At 45.2% G+C, this 22,947-nt stretch overlaps 2 protein-coding genes across 2 annotated transcripts; one reads left to right on the forward strand and one right to left on the reverse strand.

Moving 5' to 3' along the window:
- Positions 1–2,570: 2,570 nt before the first annotated feature.
- On the reverse strand, positions 2,571–3,227 carry LOC141570785 (annexin-2 receptor-like). The gene has a single exon (XM_074329213.2). The coding sequence runs from the start codon at positions 3,197–3,199 to the stop codon at positions 2,639–2,641; it is 561 nt and encodes a 186-aa protein (XP_074185314.2). The 5' UTR covers positions 3,200–3,227; the 3' UTR covers positions 2,571–2,638.
- A 5,279-nt stretch (positions 3,228–8,506) lies between these two features.
- On the forward strand, positions 8,507–9,820 carry LOC141570784 (annexin-2 receptor-like). Its single transcript, XM_074329212.2, has one exon. The coding sequence runs from the start codon at positions 8,507–8,509 to the stop codon at positions 9,065–9,067; it is 561 nt and encodes a 186-aa protein (XP_074185313.2). The 3' UTR covers positions 9,068–9,820.
- Positions 9,821–22,947: the final 13,127 nt, after the last annotated feature.

The following is a 22,947-nucleotide window of genomic DNA, read 5'->3' on the forward strand; positions in this document are numbered from 1 at the left end:
GTGCTCACTTGGGAGGTAAATGGCCATCAACTGTGATTGGATGGCCATCAGCTGTGGCTAGTTGGCCATCAGCTGTAACCAGTGAGCCATTGGCCACTAATATAACTGCCGTGGCTACGCTAGCAGCAAATGGGGGCTAGCAAGAAGATGGGGGCTGAGCTAGCAAGAGCAGATTGCAGTTAGCATGTGAGTTTGGATGGCAGAGAAGCGGAAGGGGGGTTGCGGATTGTGTGGCTACTCTTCCTGTGTCTCCAAACCAGCCGCCAGCGAGACTGTAGTGGTATGACTCCCCTATCTATAGCTCCATGGGTGTTTTCTTTTTGGCCTCATCATGTCCTGCATTATTATGTGGGGAGCGGAAGCTGACAACCCCCATGACACCCTGCATGACACTAGCGTACTACAGTATTATGCTAAACATAAGTTTAAGTTGATCTGCTTTGTCTTCTTAATTTTTTACACAGGACAAAGGTATTTAGGTTTATTGGCAAACATGTCTCTTTCCACATTAAAAGCAATTATACTATGAAAAGCATATGTCTGAAAATGATACATTTTTAAAATTTGTACTGTAAATGTGCTAATAATTTGTATCATAAATGTGCCAATCTAATAGAGGATGCTAATATATGACAGGTCACAGTTGCCTGCTTCCTAGTTTTCACTGGAAAGTAAAGGTTACTAATAGGTAACGCTTATAATCAAACTCTAAACATAAATCACCGGAAACAAGAGCGAGGGGAAGCAACTTATGTAGGACATATGGGGGGAGGGTCAATGCGATGTGTTTTTATGTGAAGAGTTCAAGATGTACAGTGTATGTTTTAGTTAAAGAAAAAAAGAGTAATTTTGCCCTAAAATAAAACGGCTACTCCAGAGACAGAAAAAGACGGAAACTAAATGGATAACCATGAGTCTTGGGGTGGGAAGATTTATGTTGTGGAGTCAAAGATAGCCATAATTGAATAGTTGTATTTAAAGAGGTTTCTTTTTTTTTTCTTTTTTTTAAGATATTATTGGGGAAGGGGAACAGGTCTTTATTGGGGAACAGTGTGTTTCCAGGACTTTTTTTTTTTCCAAGTCAAGTTGTTGTCCTTTCAGTCTTAGTTGTGGAGGGCGCAGCTCAGCTCCAGGTTCAGTTGCCGTTGCTAGTTGCAGGGGGTGCAGCTCACCATCCTTTGCGGGACTCCAGGAGTTGAACCTGCAACCTTGTGGTTGAGAGCCCACTGGCCCATGTGGGAATCCAACCGGCAGCCTTCGGAGTTAGGAGCGCAGAGCTCTAACCGCCTGAGCCACCAGCCGGCCCTACAAAGGTTTTTTTTGTTTTGTTTTGGTTTGGTTTGGTTTTTCTTTGTTTGTTTTAATGAGCGCAAGAATGTAGACATATGAAACTAGAGTTTAATTTTCTGTTAAAATTTTAAAAATTTAGATGATTGGTCTGCTCTTTATAAAAGATTATAAAAGTGTTTCCTTTACCTTTACTGTAATCTTGCTAGAAACAAAGATTCTGTCTTATCAAAATATTCTTGTGCTTCACATTGTTTTCATCAGGTTTGGAAATACTAAAATAGACGGAGTCTTTTCAATAGTAACTTTCTGCATTTGCCTTCGAAATCAGAAAAACCTCCTGATTGATGAAAGAAAGGAGACATCGGCCATAAATACGACCGCCCAAGCCGAGGAGCGTCGCCCAGCCCATTGTACCAGAGAAGGGGCGGGAGAGAGAGCTGATTGGTGCTCTTCATCCAAACCCTGCTGACAACACGCTGACACTGAGCTGGTCCAAGAACCTGGCCCTTCTCCAGCCCTAACTGGACGGCTGAGAAGCAGCCTGTTTGGAGGAGTGAACGGTGTCGCCATAGGGAAAACGCGGAGGACTGAATGCAGACATAGTTCTGTGGCCCCTGTAAGCACCTGCTCGGCGCAACAGGCAGAAGTGCTAACACCGGGAACGGGCTCGGTGCCAGCCACGGTGCTGGGACTGCGAGACCCGTCCGGGGAAACCAGTGGTACAAGGACCCAGTCAGTACAGGAGAACGGAGGGGTGCTGCCACTGAGAGCTGGGACTTGACCCCCACTGGTAACAAAAGTGATGAGAAATCGGCGGTTTCAGTGCAACGAGAGCTGTTGCCCTGGAAAACGATACACGCGGAGCCACAGACACCAGGACTGTGAGAAACCACCCACCCGAAGCTCGACAAAGAAAACCTTCAACCAAAGATTTGGTCGTGTTCCAAAACGCTGGCTGAAAAGCGGAAAACCGCCCCGCGGTTTGCACCAGTCAGAGACACACCCACAAAAGGCGGTCCCCAGCACTTCAAAGGACTGGGATCCAGCAAGCGTCGCCAAGAAGCAGCTAGCCTGCTGCCCGAGAGCAACGTCCGGCTGGCAAAAGTAGCCATGGACAAGCGCCGGGAGAGGCAAAATCACGAATATATTTTGGTTTCCTGGGCTCGTGGGCGAACGAGGAAACCCCAAGTCATAAGCCTCTAGAGCTGCAAGAAGAAACTTGAGGAATGAGCATCAAAAATCGACCAGGGACACCCAACGGACATCTTAACACAGTTTTATTCATTAAGGGAGGATCTATTTCCCGTGGAAAGTTCCCCAAAGGCTCCTGCTGCCATCTCAGGGCTCTTTAGCTCCAAGGACTGTCCGACAGCAGCCGCATGAAGGTGTAGACAGCGCGACGAATCCACTGCAGGCAGCCTGAGAAAACCCTGCGCAGGCTCCACCAAGCGGCCACTGGGTGTCGGCGGCGCTGTGACGCGGGCGCGCGGTCACAAGTCTCGGTGTCCTGCGAGCTGACTGCGGCGTCGGGCGGCTGGGCCTCGGGAAGCTGCTGGAACGTGGTTCCGTCTTCGCTCTCCGTCTCCCCTGCGAGTGTTCCTGGCGTCATCTGTGTCGCCGGCGGCCAGAGGCCGGGACTGGGCAGGGCCGGGCTCGCTTCCAAGGTGCTCTGGGCTCCCGTTAAGAGTCTGTACCGCTGATAGACCGACGGCATCAGCCAAGGAGGACTGGAAAGCAGTCTCCCATCGTAATAACCGCGGCGACATGACGACTCGCCCAGTACCGGGTAGAGGGAGAGCGGCCACGGCCCAGAATCTTCGGAGCTTGGAATAGAGACAGGCAGCGGCCCTGGCTCCACGCTAGTGGAATCCCACGCCTTCTTCACAGCGTCGAGGAAATGCTGCTCCATCGCGGAGACCTCGGACAAGGAGGACACTGGCGTTTGCGCCGGTGCAAGAGGCAAAGTCTGCAGCAGTACCAACAGCCCGGGTATTTATGCTCTCCCCGCTCGTGGGCGGATGCAAGCCAGAGGTTGCACGTGGACTAATTCAAAACACGGAGGAAAACCCGAGATAATTCAAACCCGATATAATTCAAAAGAAAAGCCCGATATAATTCAAAAAAAAAGACCGATATAATTCAAAACAAAAGCCCGATGTAATTCAAAACAAAAGCCCGATCGATATAATTCAAAACAAAAGCCCGATATAATTCAAAACAAAAGCCCGATATAATTCAAAACAAAAGCCCGATATAATTCAAAACAAAAGCCCGATATAATTCAAAACAAAAGCCCGGTATAATTCAAAACAAAAGCCCGATCGATATAATTCAAAACGAAAGCCCGATATAATTCAAAACAAAAGCTCGATATAATTCAAAACAAAAGCCCGATAGAATTAAAAACAAAAGCCCGATCGATATAATTCAAAACGAAACCCCGGTATAAATCAAAACAAAAGCCCGATCGATATAATTCAAAACGAAACCCCGGTTTAATTCAAAACAAAAGCCCGATCGATATAATTCAAAACGAAAGCCCGATATAATTCAAAACAAAAGCCCGATCGATATAATTCAAAACGAAACCCCGGTATAATTCAAAACAAAAGCCCGATATAATTCAAAACAAAAGCCCGATCGATATAATTCAAAACGAAACCCCGGTATAATTCAAAACAAAAGCCCCATCGATACAATTCAAAACAAAAGCCCGATGGATATAATTCAAAACGAAACCCCGGTATAATTCAAAACAAAAGCCCCATCGATATAATTCAAAACGAAACCCCGGTATAATTCAAAACAAAAGCCAGATCGATATAATTCAAAACGAAACCCCGGTATAATTCAAAACAAAAGCCCGATCGATATAATTCAAAACGAAACCCCGGTATAATTCAAAACAAAAGCCAGATCGATATAATTCAAAACGAAACCCCGGTATAATTCAAAACAAAAGCCAGATCGATATAATTCAAAACGAAACCCCGGTATAATTCAAAACAAAAGCCCCATCGATATAATTCAAAACGAAACCCCGGTATAATTCAAAACAAAAGCCCGATATAATTCAAAACAAAAGCCCGATCGATATAATTCAAAACGAAACCCCGGTATAATTCAAAACAAAAGCCCCATCGATATAATTCAAAACGAAACCCCGGTATAATTCAAAACAAAAGCCCGATCGATATAATTCAAAACGAAACCCCGGTATAATTCAAAACAAAAGCCCGATCGATATAATTCAAAACGAAACCCCGGTATAATTCAAAACAAAAGCCCGATATAATTCAAAACAAAAGCCCGATATAATTCAAAACAAAAGCCCGATCGATATAATTCAAAACAAAAGCCCGGTATAATTCAAAACAAAAGCCCGATCGATATAATTCAAAACGAAACCCCGGTATAATTCAAAACAAAAGCCCGATATAATTCAAAACAAAAGCCCGATCGATATAATTCAAAACGAAACCCCGGTATAATTCAAAACAAAAGCCAGATCGATATAATTCAAAACGAAACCCCGGTATAATTCAAAACAAAAGCCAGATCGATATAATTCAAAACGAAAGCCCGATATAATTCAAAACAAAAGCCCGATATACTTCAAAACGAAAGCCCGATATAAATAAAAAAAAAAGCCCGATCGATATAATTCAAAACGAGAGCCCGATCAATATAATTCAAAACAAAAGCCCGATATAATTCAAAACGAAAGCGCGATATAATTCAAAACAGAAGCCCGATATAATTCAAAACAAAAGCCCGATCGATATAATTCAAAACGAAACCCCGATATAATTCAAAACAAAAGCCCGATCGATATAATTCAAAACGAAACCCCGGTATAATTCAAAACGAAAGCCCGATATAATTCAAAACAAAAGCCCGATCGATATAATTCAAAACGAAACCCCGGTATAATTCAAAACAAAAGCCCGATCGATATAATTCAAAACGAAACCCCGGTATAATTCAAAACAAAAGCCCCATCGATATAATTCAAAACGAAACCCCGGTATAATTCAAAACAAAAGCCCGATCGATATAATTCAAAACGAAACCCCGGTATAATTCAAAACAAAAGCCCGATATAATTCAAAACGAAAGCCCGATATAATTCAAAACAGAAGCCCGATATAATTCAAAACAAAAGCCCGATCGATATAATTCAAAACAAAACCCCGATATAATTCAAAACGAAACCCCGATATAATTCAAAACGAAACCCCGGTATAATTCAAAACGAAAGCCCGATATAATTCAAAACAAAAGCCCCATCGATATAATTCAAAACGAAACCCCGGTATAATTCAAAACGAAAGCCCGATATAATTCAAAACAAAAGCCCCATCGATATAATTCAAAACGAAACCCCGGTATAATTCAAAACAAAAGCCCCATCGATACAATTCAAAACAAAAGCCCGATCGATATAATTCAAAACGAAAGCCCGATATAATTCAAAACAAAAGCCCGATATAATTCAAAACGAAAGCCCGATATAAATAAAAAAAAAAGCCCGATCGATATAATTCAAAACGAGAGCCCGATCGATATAATTCAAAACAAAAGCCCGATATAATTCAAAACGAAAGCCCGATATAATTCAAAACAGAAGCCCGATATAATTCAAAACAAAAGCCCGATCGATATAATTCAAAACAAAACCCCGATATAATTCAAAACGAAACCCCGATATAATTCAAAACGAAACCCCGATATAATTCAAAACGAAAGCCCGATATAATTTTTAAAAAAAGCCCGATCGATATAATTCAAAACAAAAGCAAGCCCGAGATCATACCGACTAATTCAAAACCCACGCAAACCCGACATCGCACACCGACTAATTCAAAACGAACGACTTCAAAACGGTGCTACCTGTGACATATTCAAGCAAATCAGTAGACGGAGTGAAATACAAAAACTGCCTGAGAGCATACATCGCCCAACCGCCATTCTGATGGAAAAACGTGGCAGGAGGAAAACAAACCTAAAAAGAATTAAGCCGTAAACAAACTGGACAGAGAACTAACCCTACAAAGTGAAGAGTGAGCTAGCTGCGCAGAAGACACCCAGGAAAACCCGGGACTCGCCACTAATTGCTCTGGACTCATCAGCGATGTCGGTAGCAGCGCAGAGCCCGAGAGGGCAGTGCCTGCAGGTTGATTTCTCAAAGAGCCGTGGTTTCCTCCGGGTCTCTGAGCCGCTAATTTCTGCGGATTCCCTTCAGTGAAGTCGCTAGCAACGTGGAGCCCTAGGGGACAGTGGCTTCACATTGACTTCTCGGAGACCCCACGGTATCCTGGCGGTCTCTGTGCCTCTAATTTCTCCGTTTTATCTTCAGCGATGTCGCTACCAGCGCAGAGCGGGAGAGAGCAGTGGATGTACGTTGATTTCTCGGAGCCCCATAGTTGAGCGCAAAGCCCGGCGCGATTTCCGCACCACTAGGCACAAACGGCGGTGCGATTTCCGCGCCCCGCCTCTTAACGCAAACCCTGGCGCAATTTCCCCGCCGCTGAGCGCAAATGCCACGCGCACAGGCACAAACCTGGCGCGATTTCCTCGACGTTTAGCGCAAACGACGGCGCGATTTCTGCGCGGTTCATCGCACCCGCCGGCATTTTTTCCTAAACGTGAGCGCAAACGCGGAAGCGATTTCCCCACCGTGCAGCTGAGTGCAAATGCCGGCGCGAATTCCTCGTCGCGCTGCTGAGCGCACACGCCCGCTAGATTTCGCTCCGCTGAGCACAAATACTGGCGGGATTTACCAACCCTGGCGCGATTTCTCCGTCGCTGAGTGCAAAACACGGAGAAATTACCCATCTCTGCGCGCACACACACACACACACACACAAACCAAAAAACGGAGAAATTACCAGTGCACACACGGCGAGGTATCGACGGGTCTCCAAGATATCAACGTGCATCCATTGTCCTCTCGTGTTCTTCGCTCTCCGCGACTTCGCTGAAGACAAAACCGAGTAATTAACGGCGCAGAGAGAAAACGATGGGTCTCCAAGAAATCTTCGTGCATCCATTGCTGTTTCTGGCTCTGCGCTGCTAGCGACGTCGCTGAAGGCAAAACGGTGAGATTATCCATCGCTGAACACAAAACGGAGAAATTCGCGGCGGACCCGGCGAGGGAACGATGGGGCTTTGAGATACCGACCTGCAGCCTCGGCCCTCTCCAGCTCTGCGTTGATAGCGACAACGTTGAAGACAAACCGGAGAAATCTCCCTTCGCTGAATAGAAAAAGGAGCAATCACCCCTCGCTGACCCCAAAACGGAGCCACCCCCCCCCACCCCGTCGGTGAAGCCAGAACGGAGCGATCCCCCCTCGCTGAAGGGAAAAAACAGCAATCACCCATCATGAAGTTGAAACAGGGAAAATCCCGCGCGCACATGGCGAGGAATCAATCTATGGGTCTCCGAGAAATCAACGTACATCCACTGCTCTCTCCGGCTCTGCGCTGGTAGCGACATCGCTGAAGATAAAACGGAGAAATTAGAGGCACAGAGACCGCCGGGATACCGTGGGGTCTCCGAGAAGTCAATGTGAAGCCACTATCCCCTAGGGCTCCACGTTGCTAGCGACTTCACTGAAGAGACTCCGCAGAAATTAGCGGCTCAGAGACCCGGAGGAAACCACGGCTCTTTGAGAAATCAACCTGCAGGCACTGCCCTCTCGGGCTCTGCGCTGCTACCGACATCGCTGATGAGTCCAGAGCAATTAGTGGCGAGTCCCGGGTTTTCCTGTGTGTCTTCTGCGCAGCTAGCTCACTCTTCACTTTGTAGGGTTAGTTCTCTGTCCAGTTTGCTTACGGCTCCATTCCTTTTTGGTATGTTTTCCTCCTGCTACGTTTTTCCATCGGAATGGTAGTTGGGCGATGTCTGCTCTCAGGCAGTTTTCGTATTTCACTCCGTCTACTGATTTCCTTGAATATGTCACTGGTAGCACCGTTTTGAAGTCGTTCGTTTTGATCTAGTCAGTCTACGATCTCCTGCTTGCCTCCGTTTTGAATTAGTCGGTGTGCGATGTCGGGCTTGCCTCCGTGTTTTGAATTAATCGGTGTGCGATGTCGGGCTTCCATCCGCCCACGAGCGGGGAGAGCATAAATACCCGGGCTGTTGGTACTGCTGCAGACTTTGCCTCTTGCACCGGCGCGAACGCCTTTGTCCTCCTGGTCCGAGGTCTCCGCGATGGAGCAGCATTTCCTCGACGCTGTGAAAAAGGCGTGGGATTCCGCTGACGTGGAGCCAGGGCCGCTGCCTCTCTCTATCCGAAGCTCCGAAGATTCTGGTCTGGGGCCGCTCTCCCTCTACCCCGTACGGGGCGAGTCGTACTGTCACCGCGGTTATTACGATGGGAGACTGCTTTCCAGTCCTCCTTGGCGGCTGCCGTCGGTCTATCAGCGGTACAGACTCTTAACCCGAGCCCAGAGCACCTTGGAAGCGAGCCCGGCCTTGCCCAGTGCCGGCCTCTGGCCGCCGGCGACACAGATGACGCCAGGAACACCCGCAGGGGAGACCGAGAGCGCAGATGGAACCACGTTCCAGCAGCTTCCCGAGGCCCAGCCGCCCGACGCCGCAGTCAGCTCGCAGGACACCGAGACTTGTGACCGCGCGCCCGCGTCACAGCGCCGCCGACATCCAGTGGCCGCTTGGTGGAGCCTGCGCAGGGTTTTCTCAGGCTGCCTGCAGTGGATTCGTCGTGCTGTCTACACCTTCATGCGGCTGCTGTCGGACAGTCCTTGGAGTTAAAGAGCCCTGAGATGGCAGCGGGAGCCTTTGGGGAACTTTCCACGGGAAATAGATCCTCCCTTACTGAATAAAACTGTGTTAAGATGTCCGTTGGGTGTCCCTGGTCGGTTTTTGATGCTCATTCCTCAAGTTTCTCCTTGCAGCTCTGGACGCTTATGACTTGTCGTTTCCTCCTTTGCCCACGAGCCCAGGAAACCAAAATTTATCCTGATTTTGCTTCGCCCGCCGCTTCTCCATGGCTACTTTTGCCAGTCCGACGTTGCTCTCAGGCAGCAGGCTAGCTGCTTCTTGGCGACACTTGCTGGATCCCAGTCCTTTGAAGTGCTGGGGACCGCGTTTTGTGGGTGTGTCTCTGACTGGCGTAAACCGCGGGGCGTTTTGTCTGCCGCCAGCGTTTTGGGACACGACCAAACCTTTGGTTGAACACGAGTTTTCTTGGTCGCGGTTGGGGTGGGTGGTTTCTCACAGTCCTGGTGTCTGTGGCTCCGCGTGTATCGTTTTCCAGGGCAACAGCTCTCGTTGCACTGAAACTGCCGATTTCTCATCACTTTCGTTAACGGTGCGGGTCAAGTCCCAGCTCTCAGTGGCAGCACCCCTCCGTTCTCCTGTACTGACTGGGTCCTTGTCCCGCTGGTGTCCCCGGACAGGTCTTGCAGTCCCAGCACCATGGCTGGCACCGAGCCCCTGTTCCCGTTGTTATTCTGCCTGTTGCGCGGAGCAGGTGCTTATAGGGGCTACAGAACTATGTCTGCATTCAGTCCCCCGCGTTTTCTCTATGGCAACACCGTTCACTCCTCCAAACAGGCTGCTTCTCAGCCGTCCAGTTAGGGCTGGAGAAGGGCCAGGTTCTGGGACCAGCTCAGTGTCAGCGTGTTGTCAGCAGGGCTTGGTTGAAGAGCACCAACCCGCGCTCTCTCTCCCCCGCCCCTTCTCTAGTATAATAGACTGGGCGGCTCTCCGTGGCTTGGCCGTGCATATTTATGGCCGCATCTCTCCTTTCTTTCATCAATCAGGATGTTTTTTGGATTTCAATGGCAAATACAGAAAGTTACTATTGAAAAGACTCCGTTTATTTTAGTATTTACAAACCTGATGAAAACAATGTAAAGCACAAGAATATTTTAATAAGACACAATCTTTGTTTCTAGCAAGATTACAGTAAAGGTAAAGGAAACACTTTTATAATCTTTTATAAAGAGCAGAACAGTCATCTGAGAAGTTTTTTTTATTTTAACAGAGAAAATTAAACTCTAGTTTCATATATCTACATTCTTGCACTCATTTAAAAACAAAGGACTTCATCAAAATGGTGGGGTGAGGTGAGCCTCTGTAAAGCTCCCCTGGAATTTACAACTAATCGAACAACAATAATTCCACAAAGGACTCCCTGCACAGCAGACAGGCAAGGCGAAGAGGCCCACTACTGAATTCACCTAAAGGTGGGCGAATCGTGTGAGCGGGGAGGAGGGAAGGGAGAAGTGTGGAGATGGAGCTGCGCGGGCACAGGACACAGACCTAGCTCAGTGCTCCGAGGGTGCTGCCTCCCGGAACTACCGCAGCTGTGGGAGAGGGAAGAACTCAGACTGCTAGGGCTCCGCTTATGGCCCACAGGGCTGAGGGGACAGCATATAACACTGCTGAACCCAACGCTCACGGCAGAGACCTCAGAGAAAAGACTGAGGGAAGAAGGCTGAAAACGGTGGTTTAAGCCCTCACTGCCAAGCAGAGAACGGAAGCCTTAGGCACTGAGACTAGGCGCCCCCTCCCTACCCTCCCAGAGCTCACCCCGACCCCACCTGCCCGGTGCTAGAAACAGAACAGTAGCAGTGTCAGATCAAAAGAGCAGAATATTTGCTGTTCTAAGAACTATGGCCCGCAGATTCGCAGCCCAACTAGTTCCGGCAAAGGGGAGGGAGCTGTGGAAGCAGGACGGGCTGTAATGGTGGTCACTGCCATTGCTCTGGGCCACCTCCCACAACTCACCTTGCCCCTGGACCCACCTATCTGGGCGGATCCCTGCAGGAGTAAACAGAACTGCTGAAACATACGGGCTCTGAATCTGGAGCTGGAAGAGCTTTGGAACATCAAAAGCTCTCCACATACCCACCGGGACACTGCGCCCTGTGACCTAGATGAACTATTAACAGAGGAGAAGCCCGTCTCCCAGGGAATCCCCCCATTGTGCGAGAAGCTGGAATAGTGCAGAGAAAACATAGCACTACCATGTGGGAGAAGAAAAATAAGCTGCAGTTGGAGAAAAAATAAAACATTCTACCAACAAGTACTGGAAAACAAAAGAAAGACCGCTTCCTATCAACCGGTTGCAGAAGCCACTCCTATAGATGTCTAGGAAGAGAAATAGTAAACCAGTAATTGCCATGAATAACCAAGGGAATAAGACAGCTCAGAAAGAAAGTGAAAAGTCTCCAGAAAAGGCACTTAGAGATACAGAAATATGTGACTTAAATGACAGAGAATTCAAGATTGCAGTTCTGAAAAAACTCAATGAGATGCAAGAAAACACAGATAGGCAGTTAAATGAACTCAGAAACACAATCAAAGAACATTTTATGAAAGAGATCGAAATTTTAAAAAAGAACCAAATAGAATTTCTGGAGATTAAGAACTCAATAGAAGAAATTAAGAATGAAATAACTAGCTTAGGTAGTAGAGTTGACCAGATGGAGGAAAGAATCAGTGACATCGAAGATAGAAACCTGGAAATGACACAGATGGAAGAAGAAAGAGACTTGAGACTTAAAAGAAATGAAAGAACTCTACAAGAACTTTCTGACTCCATCAGAAAGAGCAATATAAGAATAATGGGCATACCAGAAGGAGAAGAAAGAGAGAAGGGAACAGAGAATATATTCAAACAAATTGTCGATGAGAACTTCCCAAACTTGTGGACAGAACTGGACCCTCGAATCCAAGAAGCAAATAGAACACCTAGTTACCTTAATCCCAACAGGCCTTCTCCAAGGCACATTTTATTGAAGCTGTCTAAAATCAACGACAAAGAAAGGATCCTCAAGGCAGCCAGGGAAAAGAAGACGGTAACTTACAAAGGAAAGCCCATTAGATTATCATCAGATTTTTCAGCAGAAACTCTACAAGCCAGGAGGGAGTGCAACCAAATATTCAAACTATTGAAAGAGAGAAATCATGAGCCAAGAATAATATATCCAGCAAAGATATCCTTTAGCTATGAAGGAGGAATAAAGACCTTTCCAGACATACAGAAGCTGAGGGAATTTTCTAATACACGACCTGCCCTACAAAAAATACTAAAGGAGGCTATTTGACCACCATCAACAGGGACAATTTGTGGCAACCAAAACTCAAAAAGGGGGAGAGTAAAGGCCTGAACCAGAATACGGGAATGGAGAAAGTAAGCGTGCTGAAGAAAATGGAATACTCTAAATATCAAACTTTTTTTTACATAAACTTAAGGGTAACCACTCAAAAAAAATCCAGAACTGAAATATATACTGTAATAAAAGAAGAAACAGAGGGAAACATCGTAGAATACCACCACACAGAAATAATAGACAACAACAAAAAGGCAAAGAAACAATGGAGACACAGCCTTACCAGAAAACTAAAGATAGAATGACAGGAAATCCTCACATATCAATAATCACCCTAAATGTAAATGGACTGAACTCACCAATAAAAAGGCACAGAGTAGCAGATTGGATCAAAAAACTAAACCCAACCATATGCTGTCTCCAAGAGATACATCTCAGCTACAAGGACAAGCATAAACTCAAAGTGAAAGGGTGGAAATTGACACTCCAAGCAAATGGTACCCAGAGAAAATCAGGTGGAGCCATAATGATATCAGATGAAACAGACTTCAAGGTGAAAAAGATAACAAGAGACAAAGATGGACATTTCATAATGGTGAAGGGGACTGTACAACAAGAAGACATAACAGTCATCAATATTTATGCCCCCAATCAGGGAGCACCAAAATATACCAAGCAACTACTAACAGAACTAAAGGGAGAAATTGACCAAAACACAATTATACTAGGGGACTTAAATACATCACTGACAGCTATGGATAGCTCATCCAAACAGAAAATAAACAAGGAAATAGCAGCCGTAAATGACACATTAGATGAAATGGACATAATTGACATTTACAGAGCACTTCATCCTAAAACATCAGACTATACATTTTTTTCTAGTGTACATGGAACATTCTCAAGGATAGACCATATATTGGGACATAAAATCAGTCTCAGCAAATTTAAGAAGATTGAAATCATACCAAGCATATTCTCTGATCATAAGGCTTTGAAATTGGATATCAACTGCAAAAAGAAAGCGGGGAAAACCACAAATACATGGAGATTAAACAACATACTTTTAAAGAACGACTGGGTCAAAGAAGAAATTAGAGGAGAGATCAAAAGATACATAGAAACAAATGACAATGAAAATACATACTACCAAAATTTTTGGGATGCAGCGAAAGCAGTTTTAAGAGGGAAATTTATCTCATTACAGGCCTATCTCAAGAAACAAGAAAACTCCCAAATAAATAACCTCATGTTACACCTTAAAGAACTAGAAAAAGAAGAACAAGTAAAACCCAAGGTCAGCAGAAGAAAGGAAATAACAAAAATTAGAGCAGAACTAAATGAAATAGAGAACAAAAAGGCAATAGAAAAAATTAATGTGACAAAGAGCTGGTTCTTTGAAAAGATTAACAAAATTGACAAACCCTTGGCTAGACTCACTAAGATAAAAAGAGAGAAGACACTAATTAACAAAATCACAAATGAAAAAGGGGAAGTTATCACAGACACCACATAAATACAAAGGATCATCCAAGAATACTATGAAGGACTATATGCCACCAAATTCAATAACCTAGAAGAAATGGACAAGTTCTTAGAAACATATAGCCTTCCAACGCTGAACCATGAAGAACTGGAAAATCTAAACAGACCGATCACCAGTAACGAAATTGAATCAGTCATCCAAAACCTTCCCAAAAGCCAAAGTCCAGGACCAGATGGCTTCACTAGTGAATTCTACCAAACCTTCAAAGAGGATCTAATACCAATCCTGCTCAAACTCTTCCAAAAAATTGAAGAAGAGACAGTACTCCCTAACTCATTTTATGAGGCCAACATTACCCTGATACCAAAACCTGGTAAGGACAGCACAAAAAAAGAAAACTCTAGACCAATATCTCTGATGAATACCGATGCAAAAATCCTAAATAAAATTCTAGCAAATCGAATACAACAATGCATTAAAAAGATTATTCATCACGACCAAGTGGGGTTCGTCCCCAGGGCACAAGGATGGTTCAACATACGCAAATCCATCAATGTGATACATCACATAAACAAAATAAAGGACAAAAATCATATGATTATATCAATTGATGCAGAAAAAGCATTTGACAAGATACAACATCCATTTATGATTAAAACACTTAATAAAATAGGTATAGAAGGAAAATACCTTAACATAATAAAGGCCATATATGACAAGCCCTCTGCTAATCTCATAATTAACGGTGAAAAACTGAAGCCCTTTGTCCTACATTCAGGAACACGACAGGGCTGTCCCCTATCACCTCTGCTTTTCAACATAGTGTTGGAAGTCCTTGCCAGAGCAATCAGGCAAGAGAAAGAAATAAAAGGCATCCAAATTGGGAATGAAGAAGTTAAATTATCACTCTTTGCAGATGACATGATGCTATATATAGAAAACCCTAAAGACTCCACCAAAAAGCTATTACAATACAGTAAAGTTGCTGGCTACAAAATCAATGTACAAAAGTCCATTGCTTTCCTATATACTAACAATGAGATCTCAGGAAAAGAAATACAAAAAACAATTCCTTTTGCAATTGCAGCAAAAAGAATAAAATACCTAGGAATAAACTTAACCAAGGATGTGAAAGACCTATATGCTGAAAACTATAAGACATTTTTGAAAGAAATTGAAGAAGACACCAAGAAATGGAAAGACATTCCGTGCTCATGGATTGGAAGAATCAACATAGTTAAAATGGCCATATTACCCAAAGCAATATACAGAGTCAATGCAATCCCCATCAAAATCCCAATGGCATATTTTAAAGAAATAGAACAAAAAATCATCAGATTTGTTTGGAACCACAAAAGACCCTGAATAGCCAAAGCAATCTTAAGAAAAAAGAAAAATCATGGAGGTATCACACTTCCTGACTTTGGCTTGTACTACAGGGCTACAATAATCAAAACAGCATGGTATTGGCAGAAAAATAGACACATAGACCAATGGAATAGAATTGAGAACCCAGAAATAAAACCACATAAATATGGACAGATAATTTTTGACAAAGAAGCTAAAAACATACAATGGAGGAAAGACAGCCTCTTCAATAAATGGTGCTGGGAGAATTGGATAGCCACGTGCAAAAGAATGAAACTGGACTGCTATTTGTCACCATGTACCAAAGTTAATTCAAAATGGATCAAAGACTTAAGCATAAGACCTGACACAATACACTGCATAGAAGAAAACATAGGTACTAAACTTATGGACCTTGGATTCAAAGAGCATTTTATGAATTTGACTCCAAAGGCAATGGAAGTAAAAACTAAAATAAACGAATGGGACTATATGAAACTTAAAAGCTTCTGCACAGCAAAAGAAACCATCGACAAAATAAAGGGGCCACCAACTGAATGGGAGAAGATTTTTGCAAACTGTGCCTCCGATAAGGGGCTAATATGCAGAATATACAAGGAACTCATGCAACTCAACAACAAAAAAACAAACAACCCAATTGAAAAATGGGCAGAGGACTTGAAGAGACATTTCTCCAAAGAGGACATACAAATGTCAAATAGACATATGAAAAAATGCTCAACATCACTAATCATTAGAGAAATGCAAATCAAAACCACAATGAGATATCACCTCACCCCAGTCAGAATGGCTGTCATCAACAAGACAAATAGTAACAAGTGTTGGAGAGGCTGTGGAGAAAAAGGAACCCTCATACACTGTTGGTGGGAATGCAGACTGGTGCAGCCGCTATGGAAGGCAGTGTGGAGGTTCCTCAAAAAATTACGAATAGGATTGCCATATGACCCAGCAATCCCTTTCCTGGGTATCTACCCAAAAAATCTGAAAACATTTAGAGATAAAGACACGTGTGCTCCAATGTTCATTGCAGCTTTGTTTACGGTGGCCAAGACATGGAAACAACCAAAATGTCCTTCGATAGATGAATGGATAAAGAAGTTGTGGTATATATACACAATGGAATACTATTCGGCGGTAAGAAAAGATGATATAGGAACATTTGTGACAACATGGATGGATCTTGAGAGTGTAATGCTGAGCGAAATAAGCCAGAGAGAAAAAGCAGAGAACCATGTGATTTCACTGATATGTGGTATATAAACCAAAAATAACAAAAGAACAAGACAAACAAATGAGAAACAGAAACTCATAGACACAGACAATAGTTTAGTGGTTACCAGAGGGTAAGGGGGGTGGGGGGTGGGAGATGAGGGTAAGGGGGATCAAATATATGGTGATGGAAGGAGAACTGACTCTGGGTGGTGAACACACAATGGGATTTATAGATGATGTAATACAGAATTGTACACCTGAAATCTATGTAATTTTTGCTAACAATTGTTACCCCAATAAATGAAAAAAAATAATAATAAAAAAATAAATGGCTGCTACTCTGGGTGGTGAACACATAATGGGATTTATAGATGATGTAATACAGATTGTACACCTGAAAACTATGTAATTTTACTAACAATTGTCACCCCAATAAATTTTAAAAAAAAAGAAAAAGAAAAAGACAAAAAAAAAAGAACTCTGGTGCGAGCTTGTGAAACAAGCTCTGAAATTAACTCTAAATAAGTTGGGAGTGATTTGACAAAATTATTAGGTAGAAACAACCACTCTACCAAGTCATTTTGTTGGACAATGACCGCTGTAGGCGAATGAGGAGTGGGAAAAATTAAAATCTGCAAAGGCTGTAATGGATATATGCGCTGAATCTGGGCTTCCTGAATTTTCTTTTCTACTAATTCTAACTCCTGACAGGCTTGAGGAGTCAGAGTACAGGGACTGTCTAATTGAGAAGGACCCGGCAAGAGACCAAATTACTGAGCGCATAGGTTGGGATTCCCAGAGTGGGACGCAGCCAATTAATATCTCCTAACAATTTTTGTAAATCATTTAATGTAGAGATTTGGTCTCTTCTGATTTGTACCTTTTGAGGCCTAATCGTTTGTCTGTCAACAATAGCTCCAAGATATTTTACAGGGGTCGTGGTTTGAATCTTATCAGGAGCAATACAGAGACCTGCCAACTCAAGTTGTTTCTGAAGCAACTTAAAACAATCTGCTAAAATCTCTGCAATTCTTTTTAGTATGTCCTGGCTTGCCACAATTATGGCAGGTGCCAGAAAACTTTTCTCTTCTCTGAATTGCCCCTGTAATGGCACTAGCTAACATAGCAGCTTTATGGGCTGTACTTGTTTTCTGCATTACCCATGTTAGTAAGTAAGCAGGAAAGGAAAGAGAAGGACTTTCACTCCAATTCCACTCTGATGCTCGGCCGGCCGTGCCTCTCTCGAGACCTTAGAACACGTCTTAGCTAAGGCGTGGTCGTATAAACCCCAACCCTGGTTGGCGAGATGCCAAATCGCCGTTATGCCATATGACGCGTTACGGAACCGCGGTTACGAGCCCAAGCAAACTCCATAGTCCTAAAGGACGGTGGAGCTATAAGCATTCGCTCACACAATCACACTCTTTCACACGAAAGTGTTAGTTGTTTCTTTTGAGTTCCTTCATCACCCTGGTTAAATTTTCCAAGTCCATAGACTACCTCCTTACCCCAGGTAGCTGCCGCGCGGATTCTCGGAGTCCCTTCACCGTGTCTGCAGATCTTTACGACTCTAGTCGTCCTTCCCTTCTCAAGCCCCACGTTGGGCGCCAGATGTCGCGTCCAGCGCAACACGGGCAGTGAGGGTGCGAGAAGGGGAGGCTTGGGTTAAGTTTTTAAGAAAGAAACAAACAGAGACTTAATGCAGTTAAATCTCTCCGAAGGCCAGGGGTCTCTCAGTCTCAGAGGACTAGAGCCCAGATTTGAGCCGACTGGAGGTTTTTATTAGTAAGTATACAAGGGAGTAGCAGTGTTTTTGGCACGGTCTGTGAGACTCACTTATGTTATAGAAACAACCCAAACCAATTATGTTGATCTTCAAACAGCCGAAGCAGAAAGTCCTTGAGGTGAGGTGTGCAACTCTTTTAAGGGACATATATCACATGTTGAAATTGTTTCACAGAGCTGAGCAGAGAGAGCTTAATCTTATCACTCTCAAGACTTTTCTCCCAATTAGGTGAGAGGGAAAAGTCAGAGCCAGCAGTCGCTTTTCCCAGGCAGGGGGAAGGAGAGGCAAGGCTCCTTCCCATATTCTTCTAAGGCAGCTCATTGGGGGTCCCCACTTGGTTCCGCCTGGCTTAGGTTGTATCTCCCGTGAGATATCTTACCCGTCTTTGGCTGCAAACCATCTTTTGGGGACCAGACAGAGAGACATAAGGTGTAAACACAAGAATGGAACAGAGTCCCAGAAAGGCACAGTCTCACAGACTCTTCTTTCCTTAAGGAAAGACATGGGGGGACAGTTGGCTAGGCTGTTGTGTGACTACAGTTCCCCAAAATGAACACTACAGTTCTGAATTACCCTGAAGCTCACCCAGTCTCCCAAATGGCACAAGATCCTTGCTGCATTTTTGGTCCGGGTGGAACTCCTCTTTGCCTTAGATTTCCCAAGGCATTTAAACTCTGTCGGACCCTGTTTTTCAACAGCTCTTCCAACACACATACAATCACACGTTGCCCTCGGTTTCAGTAGAAGAGGGTGACTTACCAATGAAGCGTCCACAGTGACGGCTCCATAAAATCGGAGAGCTCAGCACAAAGGGAGTGGAGCTCGGAGCAGAGCTTTCCCGTGGAACTCCGCGTCCTTGGCGGAAGGCAGTGAGTGCAGTGGGCTCAGTGGTACCAGCACCAGTTGCTCACCAGCCTCGGGCTTCATCAGGGGTCTTCTTCCCAGCCTGCTACTGGCCCCCATAACAGGGTAAAGAAAATTCGGAGAGCCTCACTGAACAGGGTTATTTCGTTGAGCGAGAAACAAGCTGTTCTCAGAGGGAGACTTCAAACTGAAAACTCCTAAGCAGCACATGGGGCATGCGGGGTAGCTTATATAGAGAAAATGAGGAAGCGGTTTGACCTTTACAGTAATTGGTTGCTGCAACGGGGACTTCCAGAAGGCAAGGGATTGGTTAAAAGTGACTATTCATACCATTTTAGGAAAATAGCTTAAGTTTCTTTTATGGTTTTCGAAGTCATTTACAAGAAATTAGTTCAGTTTCGCTTTTCTTGTGAACTAAGCTAGATTTAGTTTTGCTTCCGTGGGAAAAGCAGAACTGGTCAGCGAGGGGGATTTCCACGCCCCGCCTCCAGTTTGCTTGACTTTAGTTTAACGCCTGCAACTCTCGGTGTTAGGGACACTGCTCACTTCTCAGTGTCCCTGGATCTCGGCGACTGCACCCTTGTAGGCGCCAAAACAAATGTTTGCCTTTGGCCACAACAGCAGTTTGCTCGGTGCCCACCCTCGCTGGGTCCGGTCACCGTTAGGTGTGCCGTGTCCTCTGCCTTTTCTCTGTCACGGCGGCGACGGAGGGCTCGCAGCCGCCGTGTTCTCACACGTAGTTTCCGATAGAGCCGAGCTCGCCGTTGCTCGGTGCAGCACCAGTAGTGGCGCCGGGCCAGGTGGTCTCTAGGTCGCAGCCCGGCTGCCTCCCCGAACCCGGCAGCGTGCGGCTGGCACCAAGGCTGCTGGGGTGCAGCCAGTTTCGATTTGGTTCTCTCTGCCTATAGCCGTGGCTTCGATTTCACTCACCAACAAATCCCGGTACCCCGCCCGGGGAAAGCCATTTTAGCGCAGCAAACACCTGTTTAGCGGTGAGAGTGATTTCCTAGTCCTAGCAGTCCCGTTTTTGGGGTAGCAACAGGCACTGGTGTCCAGCTGTCATGCAGGGTTTCATGCGGGGTCTCAGTTCCTGCTCCCCACATAAGAACGCAGGATATGGTGAGGCCAGAAAGGAACACCCACGGAGCCATAGGTAGGAGAGTCATACTACTATATTCTCGCTGGCGGCACTATAGTCTCACTGGAGGCTGGAGCCACACTGTCCGCAACCCACTGTCCTAACTGCAATCCGCTCTTGCTAGCTCAGCCACCACCTTCTTGCTAGCCCCCATTTCCTGCTAGCGTAGCCACAGCAGTTATATTAGTGGCCAATGGCTCACTGGTTACAGCTGACAGCCAACTAGCCACACCTTATGGCCATCCAATCACAGTTGATGGCCATTTACTACCCGAGTTTGCAACTTTCCACGTGAGGCCGAGAGCCTGGAAACTGCTCTCTGGGATTCTGTCCCCACACTCCACCCCCACAGGGTCTTGCCTCACAAGTTACTCAACAAGCGCCTTCCGCGAGGGGCCCTGTGTGAGGAACCTGGAGGTGAATGCAATATCCTGGATACAGCCAGTCTCTCTGGGCACAGCCAGGGTTTCCTAGGGCACCACCAGCACTACTGGGCACAGCCAGACTTCCTGGGCTTCTTCGGGTACCACCAGTCTTCCTGGGCACAGCCAGGACCTCTCAGGGCACTGACACTCTCTCTGGGCACAGCTAGAATTCCTGGACTCAGCCAGGGCTCTCAGGGCACTGCCACTCTCTCTGGGAACAGCCAGATTTCTTGGACTCAGCCAGGGCTCACAGGGCACTGCCACTCTCTCTGGGCACAGTCAGATTTCTTGGACTCAGTCAGGGCTCTCAGGGCACTGCAGCTCTCTCTGGGCACAGCCAGACTTCCTGGACACAGCCAGGGCCTCTCAGGGCACTGCCCCTCTCTCTGGTCCAGCTCCCCAGATAAGAACGCAGGATATGGTGAGGCCAAAAAGGAACACCCACCGAGCCATAGGTAGGGGAGTCATACTACTATATTCTCGCTGGTGGCACTATAGTCTCACTGGAGGCTGGATCCTCATTGTCCGCAACCCGCTGTGCTAACTGCAATCTGCTCTTGCTAGCTCAGCCACCACCTTCTTGCTAGCCCCATTTTCCTGCTAGCCTAGCCACGGCCGTTATATTAGTGGCCAGTGGCTCACTGGTTACAGCTGACAGCCAACTAGCCATAGCTTATGGCCATCCAATCACAGTTGATGGCCATTTACTACTCAAGTGAGCACCTTTCCACGTGAGGCCGAGAGCCTGGAAACTGCTCTCTGGGACTCTGTCCCCACTCCAGGTGACACCGAAAGTCGTAGTCCTGCACCCTCAATGGTCTTTGCTATTTCTTTTTGTAGAGGTGGTTTCTCTGAATGGTTGGTTCGTTTTTTCAAGGGCAGCACAGGCAGTTGAGGCTCATATGCCATCCTGAGCTGAGGAATGGGTTAGGGTCTTGGGGCTTCAAGGGCGAGCTGGATAATTCACAGGACAATAAGAATAACAGCTGTTTGGTCATTACATGTGGCCCTGCCATGGAGGTAGGTGACTCAGATGAAAAGTTATCTCTGGTGATACCTCTCTTTTTTAGCCAGGCCTTTTATGGAATTTGTTCTTCATAGTTAAGGGAGAGGTAACACATTTTCCTAAATCTGCTGGGTCTTGATTGCTTTCAGCTTAAAGTGGTCACCATGCCAAAGTGGTACATTTGGGGGAGGTCAGATCTGAACTCCTTCACCACCATGAGAAAAGACAAATGTGATCCAATTAGTTGCTTAACAAAAGTACAGCTCTAAAGCTCTATGCTATTTTCAAAAAGTAAACAGATAAAATGACCCTAATGGTTGAAAATAAAGGAGTGGACAAAGATATAGCCCAAGTTAGTTAATTCTAAGATGAATTCTAAGACGACATTTCTCAATGTCGTACCTTTAGAATAGGTATATATCTTAAAATCAGTGGATTCTTACCATTTCGACATAGTTTTAAAACCAGCCTTTTTGCCCTTAGTGGTATATAGACACATGACCCATCTTGACCATGATTGGCTTCTTAGATTGAAGGGACTCTGATTCCAGACAACTGTTGAGCAGAAGCTGGTCAGTGTAGCTGTACTGGTGCATTTGTCTTAGCTTCTCTCAAGATTACATGGGATAAATCTAGAAGAAACAATTACGTTATTTGAAAGGGGTAAAGGTATATCTGGACATCGTAACCATGAGGCAATTAATTCAAAGAAAGAAAACGTGTTTAAATTAATGGAACGAATATAAAAGAATGACAGAATAAAGGATCTGGCCTACATAGTTTAATGCTAGGATTACTCAACATTTAGACTGCAACAGTGGCATCAGAAAGGCAACTGTCTCACCCTTCCCAGACAGACTGAACGTCTGGGGCTGGGGTGCTGAATCTGCATTGTAGCAAACTGCAAATATTGTCTTAAGCAAGCAAAGGGAAGAGGAACTCAGGTAACCGTAATTTAAATGCCAGTGCGCCAACTTCTTTCCCCAAGAGCAGAGAGAAAAATAATGCAAGGATGACAAAAGGTGTGGAATTATAGCTGAGAAGGCTAAACAGAGAATAATACAGTGGGAGGGGAAGTGGCAAGAGAATAATTTAGGATTTCGATGGGGCAGAAAATGAGGGAAATTAAACTTAGGAACTTGTATTTTCCTCTCCTGTGATAAGTCTTCCTGTAGGGCTTTCTGAAAGACACAGGGTGTGAAAGCTGCTCCCACAGGCTCTCCTGATTCCTGTCCAGGTTAAGGTTTCTGTCATAAATTTCGCCATGTTAATCTATCTTTGGCC

The sequence above is a fragment of the Rhinolophus sinicus genome, chromosome 3 (genome assembly GCF_057876585.1).
Source record: "Rhinolophus sinicus isolate RSI-liver-muscle chromosome 3, RSI-T2T, whole genome shotgun sequence".
NCBI classification, from domain to species: Eukaryota; Metazoa; Chordata; class Mammalia; order Chiroptera; family Rhinolophidae; genus Rhinolophus; species Rhinolophus sinicus.

What these genes read in the sequence shown, in the direction of transcription:
- LOC141570785 (XM_074329213.2), bottom strand. Translation starts at nt 3,199, where the DNA reads ATGGAGCAGCATTTCCTCGACGCTGTGAAGAAGGCGTGGGATTCCACT.
- LOC141570784 (XM_074329212.2), top strand. Translation starts at nt 8,507, where the DNA reads ATGGAGCAGCATTTCCTCGACGCTGTGAAAAAGGCGTGGGATTCCGCT.